The 21,417-nt window shown below is 40.1% G+C and overlaps 1 protein-coding gene across 1 annotated transcript; it reads right to left on the bottom strand.

The window, feature by feature from the left end:
• Positions 1–11,449: 11,449 nt before the first annotated feature.
• On the bottom strand, positions 11,450–12,235 carry LOC104444904 (proline-rich receptor-like protein kinase PERK12). Its single transcript, XM_010058684.3, has one exon. The coding sequence runs from the start codon at positions 12,114–12,116 to the stop codon at positions 11,634–11,636; it is 483 nt and encodes a 160-aa protein (XP_010056986.2). The 5' UTR covers positions 12,117–12,235; the 3' UTR covers positions 11,450–11,633.
• Between the last annotated feature and the right edge of the window lie 9,182 nt (positions 12,236–21,417).

Below are 21,417 nucleotides of genomic sequence, written 5' to 3' on the forward strand. Positions count from 1 at the left end.
ATCTTCCCAACTTCCTTTGAAGTCTATAACACATGCTCTTAGCATGTCCTCAAGGGTCTGTATTGTCCTCTCAGACTGGCCATCTGTCTGAGGATGATATGCCGTACTATACTGAAGCTTTGTACCAAGAGCACTCTGCAAGCTCTTCCAAAAAGCAGCAGTAAATCTCGGGTCTCTATCAGATGTTATCGTAACCGGCACTCCATGCATTCGAACCACTTGGCGCACATATAGGTCTGCGTGCCTATCCAAACTGAGGTCCTTTCGAACTGCAATGAAGTGAGCCAACTTTGTCAGTCTATCGACTACCACCCAAATTGAATCATTTCCTCTTTGACTCCTCGGTAGTCCAGTCACGAAATCCATCGTGATATGCTCCCATTTCCATTCTGGAATCGCGAGAGGTTGCAGGAATCCTCCCGGCTTGCAATGTTGAGCTTTTACTTGTTGACAGGTCAAACACTTGGCCACATGTTTGGCGATATCCGCCTTCATACCTGACCACCAATAGTGTTGACGCAGATTCTGATACATCTTAGTGCTTCCAGGATGAATGCTGTAACTACTACGATGTGCTTCAGATAAAATTTCTTCTCTAAGCTCTACATCGTCAGGTACAACCAATCGTCCTTGAAATCTTAGTGTCCCATCATCAGAAATCTGAAAATCAGCCTTTCTTTTCTCTGCGTCTTCCTGAAGAATTCTCTATACATCTGGGTCTGTCGGTTGGAGTTGTTTAATTCTGACTTGGACATCCGGTTCAATTCTGAGGGTGGCCATAAAACTCGAGAGGTGGCCTACCTCAAATTTGAATACCGAATCCCGAGCTCTCTTGATTAAGTTCCACTCTTTAATCGGTATGAGCCACCAAGACTTTCGACTTAAAGCATCGGCGACCTTGTTCGCCTTTCCCGGTGATACGGAATGTCACGCCGTAGTCTTTCAGCAATTCCATCCATCTGCGCTGTCTCATGTTCAACTCCTTTTGAGAGAATAAATACTTGAGACTTTGATGGCCCGTGAAGATCTGAAACTTTTCCCCGCACAAGTAATGTCTCCAAATCTTCAGGGCAAAGATAATTGCGGCGAGCTCTAAGTCATGCGTCGGGTAGTTCAATTCATGAGGTCTCAACTGACGGAAGGCGTACGCAACAACCCTACCATGTTGCATTAGCACGCAACCCAACCCCTTGAATGACGCATCACTATAGATCTCGAATCCTCCCGGACCAGATGGAATCGTCAGCACAGGTGCGGTAGTCAGCTTTTCCTTCAGCTCTTGGAAACTACGCTCGCACTTGTCTGACCATATGAACTTCTCGTCTTTCTTCGGGAGCTTTGTCAGAGGCGACGCTATCGATGAGAACCCTTCCACAAACTGTCTGTAATAACCTGCTAACCCCCAGAAAACTTCTGATTTCTGTCACTGATGTCGGTCTCGGCCACTTGATCACGACTTCTATCTTGCTTGGGTCGACAGAGATTCCTTATCAGGAAATCACATGACCTAAGAACGCAACACGAGTCAACCAAACTCGCATTTGCTAAACTTAGCATACAAGTGATGAGTTCTTAAGGTCCAAGCACTAATCTCAGATGATTCTCATGCTCTTCATCACTTCTCGAATAGACTAAGATGTCATCAACGAACACAATCACAAACTGATGATCCACTTATTCATTGAACGTTCTGTTTGTCAAATCCATGACAAAAACTGGAGTGTTCACCAAGCCAAACGATCTTACAATACTCTCGTAAAGACCATGTCAAGTACGAACAGCTGTCTTTCGTACAACCTCCTTCCTGGTTCGTAACTAACGACTTCATAATCTCAAGTCGACCTTTAAAACATCGATACTTTTTATAACTAGTCACACCATTCATTGATCTTTGGCAAAGAACACTTGTCCTTGATCTTCACCTAATTGAGTTGACGATAGTTGATGCACACTCGCAATAAACCATCTTTCTTCTTCTCACAAACAAAACCGATGTTTCCCAAAAGTGATGCACCAATATACACGAATTCCTCATTCATCAATCTTCACATCTGCATCTTCAATTCTACCACTTTAGACAACAACAGCTGGTAAGAAGTCTTCGAGAACGGCTCTATCCCGGTGCTATCTCAATTGCCATTTCAATCTTTCTTTCCTCGGCGGTAACCCAAGCAATTCCTTTGGAACCATCTTATAAATTTTCTGTATCACGCCACCTTCTTCTCATTCTATTTCTTAACTGACACATCCATTACCGCTGTCAAATCAATCTTGGCAACCTCCGTCTAACAAACGGATTGTCCTTAGCCAACGAGATTAATGAAATCGAAGATTCTTTTCGACTCTTAATAATCTTGCTATTTTCACAAACTAATAGACTAAACTGGATTATTCCATGACCATGATTCCTTATCACAAGATGCTTTATGAACTCACACTATTCATGTGGCGTCAAACTCACACCTCAAAGAACTAGTCAAGCACAACTATTGCTAGTGCTTCCTTCTCTTTCACTTTTACTTCAACAATTTAAGTTGTACCAACTCAGCACAAAACTCGCTACGTTACTCTGATAAAATCACCTCCAATACATTCTTTCTCTAATTGATGCAAGGTCAATTCTACTCACATTCCTTTCGCCATCCTAATGGCGTTCTGTCGCAGTAGCGATGCCTATGCTACCTTGGACTTCCACTGACAATCTTTCACCTGATGGTCATGCTAGTCATCATCACAACATGTTCTAGTCATACTCGGACACTGGATTTATCCATACTTCCTTCTACAATTCTGACACCTATCTGGTGCATCTTTTATCTTCTATTAGGCGAAAGCATGCACTCTTTCTAGTTGCCCCATCATTATGCTAGGATCACTCCCGACCATATATCCTCGTTAGCTATACTCCAAACAAATTCGCGTCCTAGGAAGGACATAATGCCGATTTCCATCATCACGTCCAAAAACAACCTGATCTATTTGACTTGGTGCCGACTTGACTACTCCATCCTTCCTCGAGAGTGGAATAGAATGCTTTTCTCTCGACCTCGGTCTTTTCCCTGACCGATTTTCATTTATGCCAGAACTGGATCTATACCTCGACTTGAATGCAATGACTCGCTATTGGATCACGTCTACATCTCCACTCTGGATCTCAGCATGGGAAGCGACAACGGCGGTAATGATAACGACAACAACAGCGGCTCGATCCTGAGCTTGCTGGCTCATCCAATTCCCAAGGAACACTAGCATCAGAACGATCCTATCGAACTTAGGATCATTCGACGCTGCTACACTAGTACCAACCTGCGGTGGTACTCTTACACTCGAGCTGGCCAGAGTCAACACTCGCCACAACCACCTCGGTGCGACCTTAGTCGTGTATCATCCCGAGTTACAAAGGACATTGTCCTCTTACTAGAGTTCTCGCTCCGCCGCTCATGATTCATCTTTACACTTTTGCAACCTGACTTCCAAACCCACACTGGATTAGAAGGTGAGCGATCCACACACCACAAACAATTTTAGCATTCAACTAACATAAACATGCACTAGCATGAATTTAAAGGCCTTTCCTACTAACTATCCCATGGTCAACGCTCCTTATCACTCCAATCTTCAACTTCGCTCGATACCACAAAAAAAGGGGATGTCACGCCCGATCCTCGGACGCGCACATCCTTCTACTTGGTCGATTTTATAATGCGATATCCCAGACTATGTATCGCCGACCCTTTCTTTTTATTAAGCACATGCGGAAAGCGATTATAAATCCCTGACAATAAAACAATGGGATAGGAAAGCAGGCCATATTTTTCATATTGAAATTCACAACCACACTTTCATTTACAACACAACTCATAGTATATTTATGATACTATTCACAACATACTTGTCTCACACCTATCTATACTAAGACAAGGTTTACAAAAGGGATGGGATCTCAATCCACATCCGGGTTATATTTAAGATCCCTCTCTCGGATCATCTTCTTCTTCAAAAGTCTTTCTCCTCTTCGGGTTCTTCTTCCTTAGATTCTCCTCGGGGTCCCGAAATGGTTATTCAATAACCAATGAGACCACGTCTCGGCGAGTCCTACCCCAACGACTCGATTAGTAAACTAATATGCCATACGGTTGCCTAAGCACAACACGAGTCAAAGGACTTACCTTGGCCTCGGTTTCCAACCTGCAATTCAATGTTAAACATAGATATTCAAACAATTCACGACATCCGATCAAGACATCAATCGACTAAGTCGATTACATGTCAATTAGACCCTCTCTAGGTCATTCCCACTCATACCACGCTTTTCCAAAGGTGTATTCATTCACCAAATCACATGTGTTTCTCGGGCGTGTTTTCGCCAATGACATACCGATCACCGACACCGTGCGTTCTTTAAGGCGCCGTTTTCACCGTGATAACCTTGATCACCGAACCACGTGTCCTTTCAAGGCGCCGTTTTCGCCAAGGTGACATCGGCTATAGACAACATCGTGCGTTCTTTAAGGCGCCATTTTCACCAGTGATATTCCCATAACCACCGAACCACGTTTGTCTATAAGTCATTTACGTGCGTTCTTTAAGGCGCCGTTTTCACCAGTGATACTTCCCATCACCGAACCACGTATGTCCAATAATATCGTACCTGATTGGTCTCACCATTCTCCCTACTATATAGCCCATCAACGTACTGGCGCTATATATCCATGCTCAGCCATTACCAATCAAATACTCAATAACAAACAATTTATGACAATTCCTCAAATTTCACAATTTAAATCAATTCCATACAACGTAGAGCTCAAATAAATAAATGGGCTGCACCACGAAAGTCAGTACGAAATTCCGGTCACCGGCCATCCCGGTTGAATTTCCGGAAAATAATTAATTAAATAATTAATTTCGAAAATTAAATAAATAAATATTAAAAATCCAATTTAGGCCCATATTGCCTGATTGGAGCAAGAAACGGGTCGGGAAAAATCCCGAGATGCATTCAATAAATAACCGAACCTTTCTACTTGCTAATAGCTAGGTCTAACCACCTAACATGCATCATTAAGTCACTAAATTAATTGTTCTAACCTAATCTAACCACCTAATTGCACTTAATTAAATCTAACCAACCTTAAGCATAATTAGCAAACTAATAAAGCATTAGTGAGTAAAACTCACTTGATCAAAAGCGGGTATCGGAACACCGCGACGGCGACGCGACGGCGGCAAATCGGACTTTCGACGACACCGGCGGACTTGGACCGGGCCTTAAGCTTGGCCCAACAAATCTCAGCTCAACTAAGATTTGTTCTTGCTTTTGGGCTAGACCCAAGTTGAATTAGGCCTGCTGAAATTTCTGGACTGAATTTACTTGAGCTTCAAATTGTGGGCTGGACTTCAATTGATTACTGGAAACTGGGCCTTGAAAAAGACTGGGCTATTGGACTCTTGCGGGCTTGAAATGGCCCTCATTTGGACTTAATCTTGCTGGGCCCGAATTGCTGAAAGTGCTGGACTGAAGACATGGCCCAAATCACTAGAGTTTGCTGGGTCGATTGCGGGTGGTGGGCTGCGCTTTGCTCGATTCCACGAGCTGGCTTCGTGGATGAAGAGAGAGCAGCTTCAGTCTTCAATTCGGTGGCTTTCTGGACGTGTGATGATGGGGCGTGAAGATTGAAGGGAAGCAAGGCTGGCAGACGGTCTTCGTGGGCTTCAATTCCGTGGAGATTGCTGACCGAAGACACTCGTGGACGCGCGGACTGAAGCTTCGTGACTGAAGACGCGTGGGCTGGCGTTGCGGACGAGATGCATTAAACGAAGGGGCTTCGGCGTGGCTTGAAGTTGACTGAGAGAAGTTGGATCGCGGACAGATGGCGCGGATGAGGGGCAGTTTCGCTGGACTGCCGGTTACTGACTTTTGGTGGAGGCTGGCGTGAGTGGCCGACCAAACTCGGTGGAGTCGTGGCTTCAAGCGGTCAACACTCGAGAGAAGTTTTGCTGGAGACTTTACTTCGGTGGGATCTTCAATGTCCGCTTGTTGACCGAAGAAGAGGCAGATGCGGCCAAGTGGAAGCAATGGAATGATGCTCAGTCAACCGAAGGCTCCGCTTGTTGCTGGTGTTGACCGTGAGCTGGCGTGAGAGGCAGCGTGAAGATGGATAGTGGAGCAGACGATCGTGGAGCTGAGGGGTAAAGGACGCGCGGCAAATGGAGATGCAGCTGGTGTCGATGCTTGCGGAGAAGACTGCTCGGATCTTTGACTCAGCTGGTTGGACAGAAGATACTGATGGAGGAAAATCTTGAATGAGCTGCAGGGGGGTTTGCTCGGTCTTCTTCAGCGGCTGTTGGAAATGTCGCACGAAAATGAAAAGAGGAGGGAGAGTCCGATCAGTTGAGGGGGTGAGGGGTTAGAGATGGATAGAGATGAGTGAGAGTTGGGCACTTTGGTTGTTTGATATTTCACAAAATATCTTCCAAAATCAATCTTGCCATGTAGAATTTTGGCCCTTCAATAGCCATCAAAACACCCTCTTCTAGAAGGCCACTGGGCCCGAAGGTTGTGGCAGGTGGGACACGAATTTGGGAGAGATGGCAATTAACTTCGACAACCATTCTCTCTTGCCCATCTCACTTTGATTCTCACAAATTCACCGATCATTCATTGATCGTCTCGGCGTTTTTCCTCATTCAAGAATCCACCAAAAATCCAAATTGATACCAATGTTGCACACCCCCATCTTAAGATTCGATTTTTTTTTTAACTAAGACGAACAAAATTTCAATTCCAATCTCTCCAAATTGAGGTCCAGTTTTGATGTAGAAAAATCCCAAGAAATTTGCTATGAATCTCCGACACACACAAAGCTCAACCCAAAAGTCAAATTTCCCATTAATTTAGCCAATCAACTTCGGCCAAACTTCCACAACGTCCGAACCCAATTTTCGTAAAAATCTCGGGACCTCCGAAAATCTTCCGAGACGAGTTGACGTTCCTAAAATAGCTTGTGACATCACCGAACTTTCGATTTCTGGAAATCGACTCAAATCGACGGTTAATTTCACTCCGCGTGCTTTTAGTGTGACCTAGACTACGGGTAGTTTTCGAACTTTTTAGGGCAATTGACTCGTGGTCGATTTTCTTCGAGCCACAATGAACCCACTCGACACATTGGCGACTCTCAATTGTCGTGAAAATCTTGAGGGCTCGACTACCAACACAAGGTACCAAAACGACAGAAAATCAAATTAGTGCCGATCGACGAGAATTTTCCAATTTAGTGGAGTCACCCACGATCGGTCACACATCTCGCCGAACCGACCTATCTCGATCTCACCCGATCTTTAACTATGCAAGAATGACCTCTAAAGATGAACACGGTCGAGAAGCCGCTTCCTGGTCGAATTCTTAAGTCTATTGCCTTAATATTCTTTAATGGCATACCCAGCTAGTCTAGTTATCTCGAGAGTGATTAACTCTGAGAACAACCCTATAGACACGTCAATGAAATGCCCGATTAATTTAATAGAAAACAATACTAAAAATTCTGGATGTCACAGTTTCCAAACTATCTATGTGAATTGAAGGAGTTGCAAGTTCTAGGCCTCCGTAAAATGGCTTGAATGGAGTGCTTCCAAAATGTTTAATAGGCCTATATTCCTTGGAAATCCTTGATCTCAAAGTGACAATTTGTTCAGTGGTAGAATACCTCCATTTATCGGAGGATTTAAGGTAATTAATCTTGAGAGAAATTACTTCACCGGGACATTCCTTGGCAATTATGTCACAATTCTGAACTCCAATAACTAAGCCTAGCACATAACAACCTCTCCGGAGGCATTCCTCCTTGTTTTAGCAACTTCTCACATATGTGGGCCAATTCTAGTTTTGGTTCATATCCTATGGATTATTGGAGGAGGTTTTTCTTCGTTATGGTGGTTAATATAAAAGGAATAAGCCTGGAATTCACCACGTCGCTCCGATATTTGTTTTCCATTGACCTTTCAAGCAACGCACTAGAAGGACAAATACCGGAAGAGCTAACTAGGCTTGTTCAACTTCAGAATTTGAACCTCTCCCGAAATAAGCTGATCGGGATAATCCCTTTAGATATTGGCAACTTGAGATATTCGGAATCTCTTGATCTATCCAATAACAAGCTATTGGGTGAAATCCTCGTAGCATATCCAATTTATACTTTCTAAGTCGTTTGGATCTTTCCTTCAACAATTTATCTGGTCCTATTCCATCGGGAATCAACTAAGCACTCGGATGATCAATCTGTTTATCGCGGCAACCATGCACTTTGTGGAGCTCCTCTTTTGAAAGTTTGTTCGAGAGATGAGCATAATGAAGGTGACTCAAGGCGACTCTGTTGTTAATTGGTTTTACTCAAGATTAGGATCAGGTTTCGCAAAGTGGCATTAATGGGATTCTGTGGAATATTACATGTCAATCGATCTTGGAGGATCTACTATTTTCAGATGGTGGATAGAACTATCGAAAATTATCGATTGGGAGGATGATTACCATGCTTTGGTTCAAGAGAGCTTTTCAATTGCAACTACGCAAATAAGAAGTTATTTAGTAAGTTACATATGTATGTATACGCAAATAAGAAGTTGTTTAGTAAGTTATATGTATGTATGTATGTATCTCTCTTTCTAGTCATGTCTTATTTTCCTTAATTAGATCAGGTTTTATAAATAATTCAAACTCGAGACATATTTTAACACGGACAATGAACTTATCACTATGTGGTCACTGACATGAATCCTTTTACTTTCGGTGGTCAATTCTACGGTCCTCTATGAGTACTATATGCTCGACATCTCATCTCTTATAACTTTCTTTTACTTAGTTTGTACTCTTGACTTGACTCTCTTGCTCTTCTGGTATCTCTTCACTGAAGTACCCAAAACCGTTTGTTTTTAAGTGACTAACTAAAAGGCTAAAAACGAACTAAAAGTCGCCGATTCATTTCACTGCGAAGTGGGGAATGGATATGTAGATCATTTGAAAGACTTACTTGTGTTGACATTGTAATGACGACCACAATGAACAGAATCGCATTGCTCTTGCTTTCACCTCTGAAATCATACCAGCCAGAGCATTCCGCGGCTCAGTTTATTTGATAGACCGGGTAACCTTTCTTTAGAGAAGTTGAATTCAATTGGCAGTGGATTCAATGATTTCATTTCCTATCGAAGTCATGTTATAAGAATGAAAACTCAATTCCAGTGATGTACAAGAATAAAAACTCAATTCCTTTAGCATCTCTGAATTTGATAGATTATGTTTACTTTGAACGCAATGTCAATCCTCAATTAATTACTCTTCCAGAGGATTCCAGTCCTGTAAGCCTTGAATCTTAATTAGCTCCAGGCAATTTAATCGAAACCAACCATTGGAGCTGCTTTAACCACGATAGCTTGGAAAGCCTCACGATCAATTCACAAAATGTTAACAGACAAGGAATGCAGGTTCTCTATCTGTCCAAGCACATCAAACTCGATCCCTGTTAGCCAACACCGTCCGTGCTCTCAAGTGGACAATATTTTCAAGTTGGAAAGGAGTGACTACTCTAATGGTGACCCCATTCTACCAAAGTCAAATCTTCTAGACTAGATGGAAAGTCGCGTCAGAGATTGTGGGTTAACACAAGTTATTTTGAGTTCTTCGATTCGAGAATGGGAACCCAAATCAGTTGGAGGCAAGATCATATCTTCAACTTAGTGACAATTTCCTCAGTTTAGATAACCTCCCTAGCGATTCTTCCTCTGGAGTTTGAACTCGTCTGGTTTTTTTGGGACTTAAAAGTGCCATCAATTATTTCTAGATGAACTAAGTTGGTGAGGTTCGAACAATAAACAATGATGAAGACGAAAACTCAATAAACCTTGCTAAATTCGCGGGAAGCCCTGCCAACTATCAAAGCTCATCACGAACCCTAAAAGAAGTTATTGCAAGTTAGGGAAATCTGACCTATAGTTGTTGGTATTGTCAGGTGACACCTCTGAGACCAGATACATTTATAGTAAAGATCATCAAGAGGAAGTCTAACTCATTGCCCTTTGATATATGCAATTAGAACTACATTTACTCAAAAACATAAAGTCAATAAATTGTGGCTAATTAGAATAGTTAATTACTTCATACCACACCAATTATTCCTATATGGGAATTTACAACACAACTCACACGTGTAAAATATTGTGGGAACACTATCAACTATCCAAAAATTTTAAACTGTTAGATGAAAAAACGATTTAATATTTGAATATTAAAACATTCTTTCTTACACGTAGGTTGGACTTTACCCTAGGACTAAAGTGTGGAAAAATGTTATAGGTGAGGAAATAAGGGCTTCAAAAGATTTGAACTAAAAGCCTCCTATGTTATTACTAACAACTGTTTCAAAAGCTTGGACCTTCTACTCTAATACCATTAAAGAGAACTTTTTTTACTTTTGAAATAGTTGACAATGGTCTCACGATATCTTACATGATATCGAAGCATGATGTACTGAGTTCAAATCTTTTCAAGCCATGTGAAAATTTGCGGGATCATTATCAATTGTTATAAAATTTTAAGCTGTTAATTAAAATCATGATACAATATTTAAATGTCATAGTGCATCTCAACTATCTCCCCCTCACAAGAGCCTGTCAACATATTCAATTAACCAACCTTCACTCAAAAGCCTAATTCAATAAGTCATGGACAAACTAGAAATATTAGTTGTTCCACACCACACTATGCCAACAATTTTGAAACGAAACATTTTTAACACTACTTGCACATCCGTCTCAACAGCCACTATCGTAACTTACTACGCAATAGGTCTATTAGGAAGAACCGGTTGTGGTGCACCGATTATCCATTTCAACGGTGGAGCTGTGGTTGGGAATCCAGGAAATTTTCCGGGGAGCTCGAAGGGGAGAATAACACGGCTAATTGTACAAGGTTGGAAGGATCGATAAGGCATAATCCTTTCCGACGCAGCGGACAGCGAGGACGACATCGACAATGAACCTAACTTCTTGTGTGTGTGTGTGTTTTTTTTTTTTTTTTTTTTTTTTTTTTTGGGGGGGAGGGTGGCTCGAAAATCAAACTTCTTGTTGAAATGCTACGTTCTTGGACGTCACAGTGCTTCATCGAAATAACACTAATTGCATTCCATTTCAGGAGTGTTTTGATAGACAACTCGTCCTTCTCCAGCTACCTATTTCAGCTGTTATCTACCACCAACAAGAACGTCATTTAAGTGGACGACGATCCATCCAACCACCGTAAATCAATTGTAAATCAATAACCAGGCATCTTCAAGAAGAAATCAAATAAGTACACTCCCCAAATTTTACATGCAAGGAAAAAGAAATAAAAGCGAAAAACTAAAAAGTAAAATATAGGCAAGCAGTGAAAACACCTTTCTTTCCTCCCTCTTTCTTTTTTTTTTGATAATTTCGTCAGGAATATTAGCATATTTACATAAATCATAAACCCCATCTCTTCGATTTACATAACATGCAATGAAAAGCAAAAAAAAAATTGAAAAAAAACGAAAGATTAAAAAAAGAAAAGAAAGAAGAGAAAGCAAGCAATGGTAAAAACAGTTACTTGCTTTGGAATATTATTTTTCTTGTTGACTTGTTGACTGAGGTTCTGGTCGGGCTCTTTCTCTTTTGAACCGGAAGAGGAAAAGAAAAGCCGACGCCCCCAGCAGCACCACCCCGACGGCCCCACATGCTATGCTCGCCACCACCAGCACGTCCCTCACCCGATCCCTCCCTCCTCCGCCGCCGCCGCCGCCGCCGCCGCGATGCTGCGGCCAGGAGCTGCTCGATTCCATCGGCCCTGTCAATGCGGTGTCCGTGGCTGGAGCGCTGGATGAGGACAAAGACGACGGTGGCGGCGGCGGAGATGCTGATGACGATGTCCCGAAGAACGACGTCATGTCTGGTGGCGGGTCCACTCCTGAGGGCGGCGAGCTCTGGTACTCCAGGCCGTGATCTGCCGGGCGGATCTCTCTCGCTGTCGACGGTCCGACGGTGGTCGAGAGCAGGACGAGAGCGACGGTGAACACGATGGCCATGGATTCTCTTGAACCCACCATCTCTCTCTCTCTCTCTCTCTCTCTCTCTCTCTCTCTAATGTACTGAAGATATCCAAGTGCAGTGATGAAGCTGGAGCTACTGGAGTGCACTCCGTGACAAAGCAGCGAAGACCGGAGAGAGAGATTATAAATCACGGTCCGAAGCATTGACATTCTGGCTTCACTTAAAACGGCGACGTCTTAGGGATAACTCGGCTTAACGTTGTTTGGCTTACACGTGTAACGGTGTAAATAACTTGCGTCTGTGCGAAGGACATATTATTGTCCTTAGCTAGGGTTAGAAGTGTGCCTGTACAAAACTGGGTTAGGTTCCTAGTTCCATCCTAGAACCAGTCAAGAATGGCTCACAGTTTTTGGAAATGGGAATCAGACCAGTCCCGGGTGAACTAGCTAGGAATGGGCAGGATAAGTATAGTTTGGGCGGTTCCTAAACTAAAATTGCTCACCCCTAAAGCTCAATTGTTGTCTCTAGAATCATAAATGAAATCAGACCAGAAAAAAAAAATGAAATGAAGTTTTTTTTTTTCAAAATAGGAAAAGTTATTTATTTTTTATTTAGACTAATAAAATATTATGAAAGCTTAAGAAGGATCCCCTTGCCTTCTTAAGCTTTCATTTCTCCAACTTAGTTCATCTTATTATTAGATTATTACAGAGATGAACCCAACCCGGAGTATGAACCATAAAAGAAAATACCTATTAAACCAATCACAAGAATACCAGTTACAGTACCTATTATCCAAAGAGGAATCCTTCCAGTAGTATTGGCCATTTATCCCGCTTCCCTCCACCATTTCTTTCATCAAAGTTGTCGTGGCTTTTGTGGGAAGAACAAATCAACTAAGGTTAGTATTATGCGATTTGAAACCAGTTCGATTCAAGATTTTACCCCAAAACCAGTCAAGGACAGCTCTCAGTTTTGAAAATGGGAATTGGACCGGTCCCAGGCAAGCTGGCTCGAAACCAGCCCTGTAAGTCCAGTTCGGGTGGTTCCTAAATCGAAATGGGTCAACCATTGGTTTAGCAACACTAATGAGCCGACTTACACTCCTCTAAAAGGATTTGCAGTGTGTGTCAAAATTAGTTTCCCGACTAAAGATCGATGAGATACACGCACCTGCAAATGTCACGCGATTATATTAATTCCAATCCAAATAATTGTGTCGAGATAGATTCTACCCTAGATTGAACTAATTCCAAGTCTCAAAAGTAAGATAAAATGTTTTTTTTTTTTTATTTAATACGAAGTTCACGCCGGGATTGGATGAACCAAAGGCTATAATAAGCTAAAGGAGAGCGCGTGACCCGCTGTCCGGTGGAACAACAAGGGAAAAGTCAGGGGGGGTCGCCGATGTTTCCTTTGTCCTCTTTCGGCATGTGAAGCCATGTGATGTTTCACCCGTTTCAGTTTACTCACGGATTGAACCCGTGAGGCCTCGAGCGACAGTGAAAAAGCCTGCTCCACCCCCAAACTCGTCAATTTCGAATCATTTGCGGTCAAATTAATCGGATTCTGTGCGAACTTTTCTAGTTGGTTTTTCTGGTGAATTTGAAATGGTTGCCGGAGCTCATTGGCTATGGCTAGCCAGAAAAATGGATGGATGCTGCCTGGGATTTGAGGAGGAAGGGTTATATGAATTCCTCGAACCACGCGACGCACATGGGCCTTTTTGTCGAAATTCGTGCATAGCGAATAGGTCATGTGTGACTAGGGGCGACCGTCTTGTGGAAAAGCGATTGGCTTGCTTTCCTCAGGACAGTTATGCGACTGATGTATAAGATGCTTTCTCGGTTTGGAAAGGATTGACACAACCGATGGATGTTGGCCGTGACCGTGACCATATGCTCTCACCATCTTTGGCTTATGATTGATGGCTTACGAACGTGATTGCCTTTCTTTATTTTTACTTAAAACTCCAGATTTGCGAGAAAGTGATCGGAAGATTGACCTTGAGAGAGTTCTCTTTGATCTAAGGCTGAGCATGATCCGAATTGGCCGGTCCATCCCATAATCCTAAAATCAACTTGCACAGTATTGATTCTCAATTTTTGAGATTGAGAATCGATTCTATTGAGCTTGGAACCAATGACTGGTTCCAGAGTCGACTCGGGACCAATCGATAAATTTTTTTTTTTTTTTTGTACTCCTTGAAAGGGCAATTGAGGATTGGATCGACCCAATAGGTTTGACGACGAGTGAGGTTAATTAAGAAAGGGAAGTAATGAGGATCGAGTGGGATGAGCATCGAACAAAGTGAGCAACGAGCGGCACGAGTGACCTAAAATGAGCAAGGTGAGTGTTAAGTGGCGAGTAGAGAAGTTGTTTCTTTCAATTTTGGCAAATTGAAAATTAAGATGACAAATAAGATAGAAGAGAACAAGTATTATATGAGATGCCGTAAGGAGCCGTTTATGCCCTTTTGGATTCTGTGAGAACTCTTCACAAAAATATTTTTCTCCTTCGTAAATCATAACTATTGACGCTATAAAAAACATTAAAAATCTAAGTTATTAATAATAATGTAAAATTACTTTAACTCCTAGCTAAAAAGTTATTTAATGTTATTGATGCCGTTTATTTTAAGATTTTTTTCATATAAAAAAATTTATATATATATAGAACTCCAAGAACCGAGGACCAACCCGCACGGTGTTAGTTCAAGAATCGTAGGATTAGGAGCGACTCAATCTCCCTAAGAACCGACCAAGACCAGTAGGGTTGGGCCAGTCCAAGGTCGGTTCAGGGTTGATCCCGAACTCATGCTCCCCTACTTTGATCGATTGTAGAGGAAAACACAATCCATAAGGCTTCAAATTCACATGGGTCATTTTAGCTGATCAAGGACTCTAGGTGAGTGTAATTATGGTGATTCAGCCATGCAAGGCAATTCTCAAGATGCATCCCATCACCTAACAGTCCATGGTGGGGTACAAATTGAACCATCAATTCAACCCTGATGGTCCGTGATGTCATCGCCATGATGCTTCCTCATAGATCCGTTAGAAAATAATATGGTGGGACCAAACCGAATGGAGATATTATCTTAAAATTGAAACAAATATAAGTTTCAAGAAATAATTTTTCAGTGAAGATGAAGCTCTCCAACCGTTTCCAATAAATTAACGGTCCATTTATTTAGGGAAAAGTGTTTTCAAGGAATTAATTTTCCGAACTTTCACCAGTTCAATTTGCGGATAATGACTAGTCAACTGAAAACACATTCTTGTTAACGAAAATATTCATGCATAAATTTAGAAAAGTGAATTCTTAAATCTAAAGAAATAAATAAATAAAAAACACTATCTGAAAATTGTTCCTCTCGAATTTTTTATTTTTTATTTTATTTTCCTTTTCTTTTTCCTTTCCCTCCTCTACTAGTCACTGGCCTGGATGACGGCTAGCAATAGGCTATAGGTGCTAGCTAGCAAGGAGCGACCTCATCGAATATGGCGAGGCTCGAGCTCGCTAGATCTCGGCAAGCCTTGAGGTTTAGCAGTTAAGAGCGAGCTCAAGCTCACTGATCTTGGCAAGCTCAAGCTAGCCTATGGTCGTTGCCAATCGATCATGGCAAAGGAAAGAGGAAAAACAAAAGGAAAGAAAAGAAAAGAAAAGACAAAAAGAAATTAAAAATTCAATTTTTAAAAAGAAAAGAAAAAAAAAGAAGAAAAATAATTAAAATTTCACATTTTTAAAATATAAAATAAATAAAAATATTTAAATTTTTGATTTTTTTTTTTGCATGATGAAATTCAAATATCAAAAAACATTTTCAATCATATATCACCAAACAAATGAAAATTAACGGTATCCTTAGAAAATTTTCTCAGAAATTATTTTCCTTTATTATTAAGTTTTTCACAAAATAAACACACCCTAAAAGCTGCATTTGTTTTATGAAAAATGAATAATTTAGAAAATGTTTTCCTAAAAATGATCGTATATATCGTTTAAAATAATTAGTTAATGAAAAATATTTTCATTATCGATAATAATTTATGCATAAACATTTCTTTTTTATAAGTGATGTAAGCAATCATTTTTAAAAAATATTTTTCAAATCATTTATTTTTTGGTAAAACAAATGCAACCAAGTTAGCAATAGATGCCTGTCGATCGTGTCGACGCCCACCCAAAGTGGTGTCCGACCCAAAGCAAGAAAGTTGTCTTCGAGTATCACCGAGCCATAGGTCCGACTAGTTGAATTCAATGGGCGACGGAGGAAAAGCTACTGAGGACACCGATGACATGGCTAATCATGTAACTATCTGGTCTGGCCTAACATCGATCACCAATCTTACTCCGAAAAGCCTTCGTCGGCTTAAGCGTCAGTGTATCGACCCGAGATTCACAAACCCAAACTTTGTTGCGCATCAATGTGGGGGATTCCCGTCCTCCGGATCATGCAAACTAAGTACACAAAAGAACCCAACATTTCCTAAGGAGCTGCACGTCAGATTAAATCTGAAAAGACATCCTAAAAGCACACCTAAATTCATGCCAAAAATCGCCTGATAAACTCTTAAATCTAGTGGAACCAATTGATCAAGGATTACGCACAAAATCAATCAACCTACCTCGGCGGATAACAATCAGTCATTAGTGCCTTAGGCAAATGCAAAGTAGTCAAGCTGGAAGTCTGGACAGAAGCTGAACAGCATGAAACCAGTACCTGAAGCATCCGTACTTCTGATTCTGACAAAATCAACCTCCCTCCGACAAGAGAATGACATATCGAAGTAGAGAGTACATGCTAGAGTTCGAGAGTACATGTTAGAGTTCGAGACGCTTCTGACATGAACAGCAAAGTAGTGTACCGCAGCTGGAGCGGGACGCCTTGCAGTGCTCTCGACCGCAACTCTATACGAAGGCGCCAAACCAGAAGCTATGAGAAAGAACTTCACATCAAGTTCAGTCAAAGAGAAATCAAGAAAGGGAGGAGAGGACGCCCCATACACCTGAGACGGTTTGGCTTGATCACATGTAGGTATGATTAGGACTTATTACATACCAATCTTGTTGGAAAGGGATCAATTGGAGAGAGAAACCAAATGAGTTGACCAAAGAAAGAAATCGCAATGATGAAGAATCGAAATAATTGGGGAGAAACTAAATGAGTTGGCGAAAGAAAGAGAACAAAAAAGATTGAAATGATGATAATTCCAATAGCGTCTCTGGATTTGATGGTATAAACTTGAAGAAAAGAATGTCAAAAAGGCTTCGATAAATGCATTGATAAATGAAGAAATCACAAAGCTAGAACAAGGATTAAATTTATCAATCTCGCACTAGATAATACTTAAAGCTCTGTTTATTTCATAAAAAAATAATTAATTTAATTTTTTTTAAATGATCACTTGTCTTGAAATGTTTTCGTTGATCCATTTTTTGTAAACGGTACAAGCGGTCATTTTTGAGAAATATTTTCTCAAATTATTTATTTTTTATGAAATAGATAGACCTTAAATTTGATTCATAGGATTTGATTACAAAAGTAAAACTATTTGATACATAAAACTTAAATAATTGACACGATTGAATCTCAAAACCACAAACTACAAATTGAAAATTGCAAAGTCAAACATGAATTGAAAAAATTTCAAATTTGGGATCCAAGGATCCTTGAGGCTTGGTGCATGAAATTGAAAGGGAATTAGGGGTAGCGTATGCAAATGGAAAATTTGTTCTTCCTAAGGAAGGATTACAAAGGAACCCTCAAGAGAAAACTCCCTATCTTGGATCTGGGAAGTTCATCCCTCTCCCTCCAACCTCTCGTCCTCATTTGGTAGGGGAAGGAGCCTCCCCTTCCCCTTCTTCCAATGAGACCGACATCCCCAATGCCTTTTGGGGTAGGAAACAACATAGAGCTAGATTTACCATAAGAAAGAGACTTCCATTGAAAATCAAAATCCTCACAAACGCTAGACCAATTCAAATTAATGAAACCATATCGCATTGGAGCTGCCGTGCATTTTACGTACATAAGAGTGCCGAGTTAGAAAGAGGAGGCAATTGTCATCAATTGTAAGTGCCTAAACAAAGCTCTCAAAGGCCCACGGACGGGCTTCGCCGAATCAAAACTGGGCCGTTTTTCCACCTTCTTACCTTCTTGATCTTGTTTGTGCTGATGCCATTGCTGCGGGTTGTACTTACTTTAGTTCCTCAATATAGTTTCTGTTTTTCCAACCAAAAAAAAAAAAAAAAAAACAAAGCTCTCGAAGGGATAAGATATCCCCTTCCAAGTATAAAGGATTTACTATGAAGGTTGTGTAATGCCAACATATTTCCAAGTTTCCGTGTGTGCTGCTAAAGCTGTTGGAGCTTATAACATCTAGATTCTTGAACACACACACACGAGAGTTTAGTTCTTGAGTCCGACTCTTCCTGGTTGATAAAATGAGTTGAAATCCGTAGATCAGAGTTTGTGCTAGGTAGATCCGCTTATCACAGAAGGATGTGAGCAATTGACCCGGTTTTCAAATATCGTGATAGCCTATTATGGTAGAGAAGCAAATATAGTAGTGGACTAGGTTGCTAAAATCCCCAAGAAATGAAAAGACTCTTCCTGAAAATTGACTAATTCAACCCGTCACAAATCCTTTGGGATTTACTTGTTCCGAAGCTTCTTTACCTTTTCTTTCAGAATCCTTTGGTTCTTTGCATAGAATTAAGCATACAAATCGAACCAAGAATCCCATTCCCCAATCATTTCAGCTATAGCAATATGCTATATTTGAATTTTTGTATAACTTACCAGATAATACGAAAATTGTAATCAATAAATTAGCAATCATAACTATTATAAACGATTTAAACTATTTCTCTAAATCGTATCATTATTTTTTTTAAATAGACTGATTTGTAACTAATTTAATAATTTCAATTTCTGATATTCTTTGGATTAATAAAAAAAAGTAATGATATCCATAGAATAATTCATTTGACGTACGTGAGTATCATTCTCAGTTCACTCAATGAATTTCTATATTTTACATTGAATTTGCAAATAACTAACTTAATTTGTAATCCTTACTTAAGTACAAAGCATTTAAAAACTCATAATAAAAACATATAATTGTCAATTATGAGTTTTTTTGTCAAAATAAATTTAATATATTTCCATAGAAATATTAAAGAAAAACCACACACTCTACTACAAACCAAGACAAATCCCAAACTATTTAAAAACAATACAACCTCCATATAACAAGATCAATTAGTGAAGAGTCAAACACTTTAAGAACAACTCTCTAGCTTTTTTAAATCAAAATCAGTGTCTGATCACTGAATCTATTTTCAGCAATAAGCATACACCAAGATCTCAAAATGTTGCTACGACTTTGTCTTTCGGTGGTGCATGCCTAAGTTCATCGTTCTTAACATCAATGCCACTTAGAGTAATAAAGTTGAATAAGCATATATCTAACACATGTGAGAGTAAAATTGTTACGAAGCTCCTCTAATCTCTTTTAAAACTGGACTTGTAAACCCCTGAAATCCAAGAGAAACGAAAGCCTAAAATCATACCTAAAAAATCCCAAATCTAGACTAGATCGAGGTAGAAGTTTTCCTAAAATGGGAGAGAAAAGCTTATGGTTCTATACTAGATCAAAAGAGAAACTAATCAAAACAGGAGAAAAGCAAGAAAAAGTAAATAGATAACCAAATTAGCCAAAGAAAAAGGAAAAAGGGAGGGAAGGGAGAGATCTAGCTCAAACCTCCCCTCCATGGAGGTAGAAGAAGAAAAAATTATGAGTTTAAGAATACTATAATTGGTATTGTAAAAATTACCAATCCAATCTTGAACCTATGGTACAAATATTAATTAGTCTATAATTTCAATTTTACCAATGTAATTCTAAACATTTGTACAAAATTCCAATAATTCCTTTTGATTAATTGTCATAAAAAATTGGTAATGTGACAATCCACATAAGACATTGTCTCAAGTAAAGTTGTCCATGTTAGTGTACTACGTAAGACAACGATGTTTAATAGATGTTGCGTCAACGATTTCTTGTGACAAGTGGACACTATCGAAATTTCACATTAAAAATTTAGGACTACATTGACAAAATTTAAAAGTTTATGACTAAATTAGTAATTGCACAGCAAGTTAAAGACTAATTTGACTATTATCTCCCTAGTAATATATATTAGCATAGGGAAGGAATGAGATGGGCATTGCTTAGGTCCTTCAAAATCCTTCAAATGGGCGCAGGAATGGCAATAACATACCTAAGATTACTTCAATCGAATCTCATTGGATTCTCCGTTTAAAAAAGGAAAAGGTCGACAAAATGGCTCCTGCCGGGAATCAAGGCGTGACTTTGGGCTCAAGTCACTTTCCCCATCTCCCTCGCCAGCTCACGGCCCACCAAAACTTCCCCTGTTCTCTTGCTGCAAGAAACCTGGCAATCTCACACGTTGCAATTCATAGCTGACAGGATAACGCCAGGTATCATATATCGAATTGAGTCTGGAGCATGATCTCAAATATCACTATCGATAGGGATGATCGATAAATCACAAAGGAGGCAGACAAATGTAGGATGTCGTATATCGTATTCATGTCATCATAGTTGAGGAAAAATAGAGATCTGAAAAGTAAACTAGCATGTCCTATTATTAATATGTTTTAGAATAGACTAGTTGCTATTAACATATGTAAGAAATAATGCTGACCATAATCATTATGGGGAAATGATCAAATAAGTTATAAACCTATTACATTATATCAATTTAGTCTTAAACTTTTCAATTTAATCAATCTTAGTTACTTTGACAATTTGCTAATATAGTCTGTATAATATATTTTGGCTGAAAATCAATGACGTGAATGTTAACTATTTTACATGGCAAGACCAATGTTGACGTAAATAATTTTTACAATTTTTTAAAATTATTTTTGAATTTTCTAATAATTTTTTTTTATTTTCTTTTCTATCTTTTTTTTTCTCTCTTTCTTCCTCCATCAATCGTCAATATGATTTATTTTTTTTTGTCAGTGTCAAGATGGTTGATAACTAGTCATAGGTGAGGATCAACAAGGGCCAATCTCGTTGGTCAAGCGAGGCTCTCACCATTGTAGGGACAAGGTCACTTGAGGCCAAGGAGGGTTGGCCTTGTCAACCTCACCTACTATGTGAGGCTTGCCCTTATAGGGGCAAGGTCACCCTAGGCCGGCGAGGGGTAACATTGCTCGAAGTTGGCAAGTTTGACCTTCGCCAAATCCCAATGAGGTGACTTCACTAGCCTTGAGAGACCTTTTCCCTATGAGGGCGAGTCTTGTCGGGCTTTCAC

Source organism: Eucalyptus grandis, chromosome 5 (assembly GCF_016545825.1).
Source record: "Eucalyptus grandis isolate ANBG69807.140 chromosome 5, ASM1654582v1, whole genome shotgun sequence".
In the NCBI taxonomy this organism is placed as follows: Eukaryota; Viridiplantae; Streptophyta; class Magnoliopsida; order Myrtales; family Myrtaceae; genus Eucalyptus; species Eucalyptus grandis.